Source organism: Triticum aestivum, chromosome 7B (genome assembly GCF_018294505.1).
Source record: "Triticum aestivum cultivar Chinese Spring chromosome 7B, IWGSC CS RefSeq v2.1, whole genome shotgun sequence".
Classification (NCBI taxonomy): Eukaryota; Viridiplantae; Streptophyta; class Magnoliopsida; order Poales; family Poaceae; genus Triticum; species Triticum aestivum.
Genome location: NC_057813.1, coordinates 387,945,821 through 387,956,054, shown reverse-complemented (window position 1 = coordinate 387,956,054; position 10,234 = coordinate 387,945,821). Strand labels below are relative to the sequence as shown.

At 42.9% G+C, this 10,234-nt stretch overlaps 1 protein-coding gene across 1 annotated transcript; it reads right to left on the bottom strand.

The window, feature by feature from the left end:
* Window positions 1-5,393: 5,393 nt before the first annotated feature.
* LOC123162105 (uncharacterized) lies at window positions 5,394-9,654 on the bottom strand. Its single transcript, XM_044579905.1, has 5 exons — window positions 9,123-9,654; window positions 7,886-8,098; window positions 7,528-7,676; window positions 7,388-7,456; window positions 5,394-6,869 (listed from the first exon to the last, which is right to left on the bottom strand). Exons 1-5 carry the CDS (start codon window positions 9,360-9,362, stop codon window positions 5,633-5,635), a joined length of 1,908 nt encoding a protein of 635 aa, XP_044435840.1. The 5' UTR covers window positions 9,363-9,654; the 3' UTR covers window positions 5,394-5,632.
* Window positions 9,655-10,234: the final 580 nt, after the last annotated feature.

Genomic DNA, 10,234 nt, shown 5'->3' with positions numbered 1-10,234 from the left:
CCGATATGTACCCGATACATTCCGGAACACTTGCGGTGTCCGAATACTATCATCCAATATATCAATCTTTACCTCTCGACCATTTCGAGACTCCTCGTCATGTCTGTGATCTAATCCGGGACTCCGAACAACATTCGGTCACCAAATCGCATAACTCATAATACAAATCGTCATCGAACGTTAACATGCAGACCCTATGGGTTTGAGAACTATGTAGACATGACCGAGACACCTCTCCGATTAATAACTTGTAGCGGAACCTGGAAGCTCATATTGGCTCCCACATATTCTATGAAGATCTTTATCGGTCGAACCGTTATGACAACATACGTTATTCCCTTTGTCATCGGTATGTTACTTGCCCGAGATTCGATCGTCGGTATCTTCATACCTAGTTCAATCTCATTACCAGCAAGTTTCTTTACTCGTTCCGTAATGCATCATCCCGCAACTAACTCATTAGTCACATTGCTTGCAAGGCTTATTATGATGTGCATTACCGAGAGGGCCCAGAGATACCTCTCCGATACTCGGAGTGACAAATCCTAATCTCGATCTATGCCAACCCAACAAACACCTTCAGAGATACATGTAGAGTATCTTTATAATCACCCAGTTATGTTGTGCCGTTTGATAGCACACAAGGTATTCCTCCGGTATCCGGGAGTTGCATAATCTCATAGTCAAAGAAATATGTATAAGTCATGAAGAAAGCAGTAGCAATAAAACTTAACGATCATTATGCTAAGCTAATGGATGGGTCTTGTCCATCACATCATTCTCCTAATGATGTGATCCCATTCATCAAATGGCAACACATGTCTATGGTTAGGAAACTTAACCATCTTTGATTAACGAGCTAGTCTAGTAGAGGCTTACTAGGGACACTGTATTTTGTCTATGTATCCACACATGTATCAAGTTTCCGGTTAATACGATTCTAGCATGAATAATAGATATTTATCATGATATAAGGAAATATAGATAACAACTTTATTATTGCCTCTAGGGCATATTTCCTTCAGTAATGATGTGGGAACAAGAGACGCTTTGGCATATCATGATATATTGTGTAATCTTGCAAAACATTATAGAGGATGAGGGCAAAGACGCAGCCTCCATGCATGATTTTGAGAAGCCTGGAGTTCAGGTCCGCCTCCTAGAACAAGATGTGGAGCATATTGCCAACTTTCTTGAGATGCATCAACAACTGTAAGACCAACAGGTGCACATGCAACTTCTCAATGTAGTGGAGCATATGTGGATCCACGCTGGAAATCATTGAATTGTTGTTTTTATGTTTGAATTATGCACTGTGAAGAAATTTTATGTTGGACTATGTAGTTTTATGTACCAATAATTTTAATATGTACTCCCTCCGTCTGAAAAAGGTTGTCCCTCAAATGGATGTATCTAGCACCAAGTTAGTGCTAGATACATCCATTTGAAAGACAAGTTTGGGACAAGTTTTTTCGGACGGAGGGAGTATGTGAATGCATGTATATGAGGTTTCAAAAATAGGGATTATGATTACAGTGAGACATTTGGAGGGCCGGACTTGCACTGTCCACTGACACATCCAGACGGACATATAGAGGCCCGGATTTGCCGGTCCGGTTGTAGATGCTCTTACCAGGCATTGCATCACTATCGTTTGCTACCGGCGGTCTAACAAGGCACATTTGTTTTTAAAGTTGTCATTTGGAAAACTTCATGAAATTACTGTCACAGCGGTCTACCAGGCATTGCATCGCCATTTGGAAAACTCCATGAAAGCCATATTTTAAAGTTTCAAAAAAATCTAAAGAATATATGGGATGTTAAGTGGGTGATGTTTTTTTGCCACGTAAAAATTTGAGTTGAAACACATTATGAGATGTGAGTTATGAAAAAGACAAATTCAGTCCTGAATAGTGACATTACTGTTTGGCACTATTCAAAGTTGTTTTTGTCTTTTTCATAGCTCACGTCTCGTAATGTATTTCAACTTGAAATTTTGTGTGGCAATAAAACATCATCCTCTTAACATCTCGTATTTTTTTGAGACTTCAAAACATCTTTTGCTCGTGGTTTTCATCGGTTTCCACCGAATGTTGGTTTCTGTATCATATTCTCTCTTTTGAAAAATTCTACTACCAAAGTACCACAGAAATACATATACACGCTGATGTACGCAGTTGAGAGTATGAAAATATACACTAGCACATGCAACCGAGAGAAATGGTTGGAGGGTGTGCCGTGCTCAACAACGGGTGTTGTAAATATATAACATAAGAAAATATGAATAGGGAAATATGATAGAAATGACACATCAGCGTATAATTATGTGGTCCATCATAGCATCTTATTTTCAAATTCCATGTGACATGCATTAACTCGTTCACCCCATTGCCCCACGCCACAGCCACACACACACACACACACACACACACACACACACACACACACACACATCCATATCCAGGAATCCTCCTACCAACGACCCAGCACACACGGCCGAGGCCTATATGTATGGCACCCCTCCCTTCACCGCATGATGTGTTCCCCATCAGCTATCTTCCCCACTCCCACTTTGCAGTCCACACATACGCATGCATGTTCTCATACAGTACAATATATCATGCATCTCAGCTAAGCTAGTGACAGCACATGCATCACCAATCGCCATATCTTTCAATGGGAAATGGGCATGAATGCAGTCTCCATGTACTAGCTACTAGCTACTGCTAGCTCGGTTCCTCGAAAATGTGATAGCAATGGCAACATTGCAAAGGTGATGAAGCTAGCTTAACTGCTGGGATATGATATGATATGATGTGCCTGGCTCCCTGTATGCCACTCATCCAGAGCAACACCTTTTGCAATAAGGTTGCCTGCGATGGATGGCGTGCACGGATCCAAGCATATCGAACCCTCTCCCTCTCCCTCTCCCTCTCCTCTCCTAGTTAGTTTCATTGTTGTTTATCTTCTCTATTAAGCTATCAGTTTTCTCTCCAATGGAGCTTGATGATGTTCATAGTTTTTTTTAATATATGGTTCGCCCCCAATGATCTGCTCTCGATGTACATAGTATCAGCATGGAAAAGAAATCAATCAAATTTTTAATTGGTTTTCTTCAATGTGTCAGCTATACATGTTATTTTATATCAATGTATATGTCAATACGGTTAATTATTATTTGTTCAACAACCATATGCGTGCATGCTAGTAATGAAAATGATGATTTCGTATATATGTTTGGACCAATGCAAATCGTGGAGTATATATGAGCAAGCAAGTAAATTAGTGTTTCCCTAGCTTCCTCAAGTCTTCTGGATGACATCTTAACTTAGCATCAAGTTATATTTTCACGGTTAAATTTGCCCCAGCATGACTAACTCTCACTTTGATAGCCGGCAAATGTCGGAGAATCTGCAAACCATTTCAGGTCTTCGGGAAGCAGTGCCCATTTCAGGTCTTCGAGAAGCAGTGCCTCCCAGAAGTTGAGCCCAACCTAGTTTGAAGAGCTACAAGATGAACAGATGTTCCATATATGTATATAGATTTTCCCTTTCGAAACAAATATATGTATAGATTTCAAGTCGTTCACACTTCTACCCACGTAATTTCTCATTTTATTTTCATTGTACAAGACAGTTTCTGCCCTAGTTGCAGAAAAACACAAAAGAGCCTTTTGCACATTCCAAAGGGGAAAATGAGACTGAGAATTTGATCATTAACTTGATTGTAATCAGGCATGAATCACATTGGTATTTTCATAGGTAGTGCTACTTCTGTCCTTTACTTCCAGACACTAATTGATCTTTATGGTGCTTTCTCTATCAAATTGAGAACTTTATCAATAGAGTAGCAGCGTAGGCCACACTTTCTTCCTTTTTTTGGTGGCGCTGGTTCCAAGACATAATACATTTGACCACTTTTTCTGTAGCTCATGTTAGCAAAAAAAAAGGAAAATAAAGTACTTTTGATGACAACCTACTTGTTCATTGTTTATGTTTAGTATGACCAGTGCAAATAGTTACCTTATGCACATATTGGTGCTCAAAGTGTTGAAACTATAAATAGCATTTACTTTAGAATGGAGGGGGTACTTGTGGATCTCTAAAAAACTAGCAATTGCTAAATCAAGTTTGATTATCATTTCAGTACATCTTTGGAAAAAAAATCTTTCTTCACACAGATTTCCATTAAAGAAACCGCCATAAACCACTATCGGAACAAAAAAGTAACAAGTTTCATGATTTCGGACGTGTTGAGTAATGGCCGTAGACACGTGAAATCCATTTCTCCCTCCATGACTCCAATGATTGATCGACTTGAACGAAGAATGAACAGTTTCCCCATATAGTACTCGCCTGAAATAGTCATCGGCAGGTGATGCAGGTCATGGTCGGCTAGCTGACTTGACTGTTGCTACTGCATACTCTGGACCTTTACCTCAGCATATGTTCCAGAGAAACCATAATACCATGTAGGTACCATATACACAGTAGGCACTAATGTAATGGACGCCAATGCACACGCACACACTTATATATACATGTAGGTATAAGCAACTTCTGACCAATCATGCACCAGAATTATTGCGTTCTCGTTTAGGAGTACACTTTTAGGTGAACTAGTTGGTGCACAAACATGCGACATTAACAGTGTCACAAGGATCCGCTTAGCTGGCGGCATCGACCACCTCGGCCTAGAGGCAAGTTTAATTTTTATGGGCGGACATGTTGCATTGAACGCAATAGTGTGACCGGGACGTCGCGCCACATTAGGGCTAGCTGGCGGCATCGACAACCTCGGCCGGCAGGTCAGTTTTTTTTATTTTTGGATGAATTGGTTGGAGCACGCAACGGAACAATGCCGACGGAGGCAGGCATGCATATCGCGCCACCTTCAGCTTAGCTGGCGGCGTCGACCGTCTCCGCGTGCTGGTCAGGATGAGGTGAAGGACTCAAGGCTGCCATTGCTGCCGAGAGGCAGGGCACAGCCATGTTAGCACCCTCAGTGGATGCAGTGGGAGGAATCCACCTGACTCCAGTATGTGGACAAGGTAGAAAATGCCATAGAGGGCAAAGCACTATGCAGATCGATGCAGGTGCATGGTAGCGCAGTCAGTGAACTGCATACGTTTGCCATTGCTTGTCTCTGCAAAGGCTCAGATCTTGCAGGAGATGTCTAGCCATGCAGCGCGAGAAACCACATGTGCTCAGCAAATGAGCCACGCAGTAACATCTAAACAGTAGTGCCAAAAGGTACAAGGACGCTAGTGTTAGTAGTATATGCATGGTAAGCAGCAGTGAACACTGCTGCAAAAGGAAAAATCGCAGTAGGGTTTTACTTACCATCTTTTACAGGTTAAATTATTACTTGGGGTGACAAAGGAAAAATATATATGCAGCTGAAAAGATACTACTGTCTACTTGGATTTGAAGAAAGTGCATTGTTAATAATATGGACCAGTGATGATATTCGGCGAGTTCCTTGGCTCTACATGATTGTTTCCTTGGCTCTACATGATTGTTGCATTGATTTGCTCACTCCAATGCTAGTGCTCTTCCCATCTCTGGTGGGAAACAACAACTACTTACTAGTAAGAACTTACATCAACGGTGACTGAAGAATAAAGATGTAGCTATGCAACATTTTGCTTCATCTCATTTGTTATTTCCTGGAAGACCCGCAAGCGGTTCTGTGGCCTCCATGGTCTTGTGCTCGCCGCGTTCTTCGGCCACCGGTTAGTGGCCTCGGTGTGATTAGCACCCTGAGAGTGTCCATTGTCACCGAATGGTACATGACTGTGGAAAAGTGAACGCTGAGCTGCACTGCTTCTCCATGGTGTTTGCTTGGTGCCTTGAGCTTTCTCATTGAGATGCATCGTGTTGAGCATTTGGCAGACTCGATTGCTGTGATCTTGAACCTTCTGCTGCTTCCATGCTGGAGCTGTCCTCGCAAAACTCCGGTTCACGTTCTCATCTGTCGACATTCTGGAGTCGTTACGTCTCCATGAACCTGCAGATGAACTTTGTCGCGGAACACCCGCGACCGGGGTTTTGAGGCTGCTGCTTCCTTGAGAAGATGATGATGTTTTGTCCCTCTGCTCACTTGCATCCTTGCTGCTCTCACCTTGCGCGCTAGTGTTCTTGCCATCGCCCAGCTGCTGTTCATCCTCCTCAACCATGTCAGCCCACGCTTTTCGACCACCATCAACCAACCCCTCTTGCACAGCGTTCTCACTAGCATCCATGGTACCATTAGGGTTTGGCAGGCATTCAGCTGAGCTAGGAGTTTGAACTTGATTCTTTGTGCTGATATTTGGTCTGTCCTTTCTTACCAGCCGCTTTCGTAGTTTCTCAAGTTGAGACTGTGGTGTGGCAGCATCATTGAACAGTCTTGAAAGATATTGGTACTCCTGCAGACTTTGTCCATTCTTCTCTCCATCAGTAGCAACCATAATTTGTGGTCCTTTACGCTTCAACTGAGTTACCGGAGATGGAAGCACTTGTGAGTTGCAATCCTCACGCTTCTCTGTATGCACTGAAACTGAAGCTTGCAGTTCTTCATAATTCAGTTGAGTTGAAGAACTAGAGAATATTTGTGGATGTAGATATTCAAGACTCTCCACATCAGCAGCAAGTAAAATCTGTGAATCTTTAGACTTCATCTGTGTTATGGGAGAAGGGAGTGTTTGTGACTCAAGTTCCCTAAGCATTTCAGTAGCCCGTGCAAAAGATCTCAAATGGTTTTCATCTTTGCAGTTGTAAGGTATAGGTTGCAGAAGGTATTTAGCTTCAGCTACCTTTCCCATCTTCATCAAGCAGATGGCTAAATTACACTCTTTGTTATAATCAGCTTCCATAGCAAGAGCTTGCCTGCAAGTGTCAAACGCCAAGTCAGTAGCAGCTGGATTTAGTTGAACAAGCTTTACTGGAAATGATGCATGAGGTTATGACAGAAAAAACAGGGTCCACTTCTACTAGTATCAGCATTTATCAGTGCTGAGAACAGTCATTTCTGCATCCTTGATGCGGACTGACAAACTACTCCCTCTGTCAAATATAAAAGGTCCCCTCAAATTTCAAGCCTAAATTTGACTAACAAAATATGAGTTGTATGCCATAAGAGTTACACCATTGGAAACCTCATTCAAATACGAACCCAATGATATAATTTTTGTGGCATATAATTCATACTTTTTTAGTAAAATTCATGGCCAAATTTAATTTCAAAATTTGAGGGCGTGTGTATATTTGAACGGAGGGAGTACAATGGTGCCATAATATTATTCTTATAAATAGCACCAAAAAAGGATTGAGAATTTCAAGAGAATACGATCATGTCTAATGAAATCCACATCAGCTTGATAAGTCCATCACCAACATAGATATACCTGTAGAGCATTTCAGCCTCCTCGTAGTTTTCAGACTGCATATAGGCCCAGGCAAGGTTACCCAACAACCTTCATGACAAAGCAGAGGCTTAGAATGGCGTTTGCGGGACAAATGAAGATGTGCGAAAGACTTTTATTACCTTGCCTTTTCATCCCTCAGAGAGAGATAGACTACTCTTCCATGAGATTTAGACAGCTTTGCTTTCCACCGGCCAGAAGCTAGATCCTCGTCAACCATTCTCAGCTTCACTGTCAGCATTTCAATCTGTTCTTTTGTCCTACCGCATTTCTGGTTCAACACAGACAAGATTTTTATCAATATTAGGCTAACTATTCATACACAAATGTGGTATGGGTTTATTATTAGCTGATGACTTTTTCGTATGGGTTTGCGCAATATATTAATGTGTTCAGGATCTACTAGTATAATCAAACGTCAAAAGTGGGCTTCAGAAGAAACATTTAGCTTATATACGTAAATTTACAGGACCGAGATACCTTGTATAGGTCAAGAAGAATATTGTCAAGAGACTCCTGAGCTTCATTTGGACAACGGTCACGGAAGGATCTTATCGCTTCAATGGCTTCTTCAGCCCGATTTGCTTGTTTCAGTACAGTAGCCATATCCTTCAGTGCACTCTCAATTCGTTCACCACTGTTAATAGCTGCCCAGAACAATGGAACTGCCTTGTTTGGATCCTTTTCAATTAACTGGAATAACAGAAGCAAAGTGAGGAAACAAAGAGAAACACAAGCTTATCTTACAAAAGCTTTTAAGATCAAGATTGTAAATGCATCTTGATTGATTCACAAGTCTGCAAGTGCCACAGATAAAAAAAAATACACTGTGGAAAAGCAGGTAATGCACAGAAGCATTTCAGAGCATCAGGCAGAATGAGCACCTGTTACAACTACTAGTCAGACACAAACATAATAGTGCAGTACACCATCACATCTTGCCAAACCGTTTCGATATAATCTTTTGATACAACAAACTTCCGGTAATAGAACACCTACTCACCTAGACATATGTAGAAGGGCAAAACCTCCGTGCCACTTTAGGCTAATGTCATTTTTTTCCAAAATTATTATTTATGCCAGGGAGTCTACTTTCATATTTCTCTTTTTTATGCAGTTAACAGATGTTCTGATACAACTGAAGATGGTGTGAAACAGCCATATAATGGTTTTTCACTGGAAAAATACTAAGCTTCAAAGCTACTGCATCCTTCTCTCCCATACACTACTCGAGGATTTGGTGAATTTAGCATCTCATGAGATTCAGCAAGCTGCAGTTATTACAGAATACCATTACGATGCAACTAAAAGAACAATGATAGGTTCATTGAAGACAAAATTAAATGAATTGACTCAGGCCCATGATGCATATTTATTGACATTTGGCCCCAGGAAAATGGATGCCAATGATTTTTCACAAAAGAGCGCTGTGGTCTTAACAATTGAGGCAGCCTGGTGGCATTTGAGCTTTGCATGCAACTGTGCAAGTCAAGGAAGCTAGCACTAACTGTTATCACTAGTACACTGGGCACTGGGGGTACACACGTTAGGTGAAAATCAGGTTCCCTCCTAAATTTCAGTTCCGCAATTATCCTGAAGAATTGCATCAATTTAGCCAGCCCGATTGGTAATGGCCAGAACCAGATAGATATAGCGCTCAATTTTGGAACCTGAAGAAGAAGAAATTGCACCTGATGGTGGTGCTCGATCGTATTACCTGCGCCTGCTTCGCTCTCAGGTACGGGGAATCGACCGCCGGCGGCGCCCTTGGCGGCCGGGAACACCCGCCGCCGCTCACGGGCGGGGTGACGCGGTACGAGCAGCAGCCGGCGCTCAAGGGCGGAGTGACGTGGTTCCCGGAACCGGCGGGGGTGCAGGGGCTCCGCCTCTGCGGTACCGCCTCCGCCGTTCCCCTCGGCGACGTCCACGGCGGCAGCCGCCTACCCCCGCTCGGCATGTCGGAATTCCGTCGAACACCTGTGGCGCGTTCCCCGGAAAGCCAGACACCGCCTATACAAAAACTCTCCCCGATTCCGGGAAAGGGACCAACCCGGCGTCGATCACAGCAGAGAAGCCCTCGCCTCCGAGACGGGTCAGTTCGCCGGCGATCGCATCCGCAAGAAGAAATTCCTCGGAGCCAGCGAGAGGAGGGAAGCAGAACGAACGGCCTATTATATACGCCAACCGGAGAACGGAAGAAATTTTTTGAAACGGATGGAGGGAGGGAGGGTGCCGACGTGGATGGCGTCGCGGGCCCACATTTGGCCGACGTGGACGTCGCATCACGGGGTTCCCGTTCGCTCGCGTACTAGCGCTGGCAGTAAGTGCAGCTCATGCACCTCTAGTGCGTGCATGTAATGCGTATCGATTGATGGGTTGGTTTCGAGCTTGCATTCATGCACACGCAACGCATGTGCTGCTCATGGCCATAGGTTTTACCTTGATCCGATTCTCGTTAAGAAAGTTTACAAACAACCTTGCTTCACCGTTGCATACCAAAAATATGCAAAACTTTCAAGAAAAATACATAACTTCTTTTTTCCTCAAAATGCATCATTTGGCAAACCTGGGAGTTCTGATGTTTAAAATGTAGTTTTTTTTTACTTGGCGAGTGTAGCATGCAACTTTTGCGAAATCACTAGTCAAGTGGACACCCTATGCAAAGATTACTCCAAAACTCTTCCAAAAAAGTTTTTGTGGGTTTTCTCCCATATGTGGGTTTCCTAAGCACACACTTTTGTTTTCCTTTTTCAGCGAATTCATAAGATCACGTATCATTTCATCGACGGGTAGCAAGCGACAAAGCCACGTACACACTCCGGCGTGTAG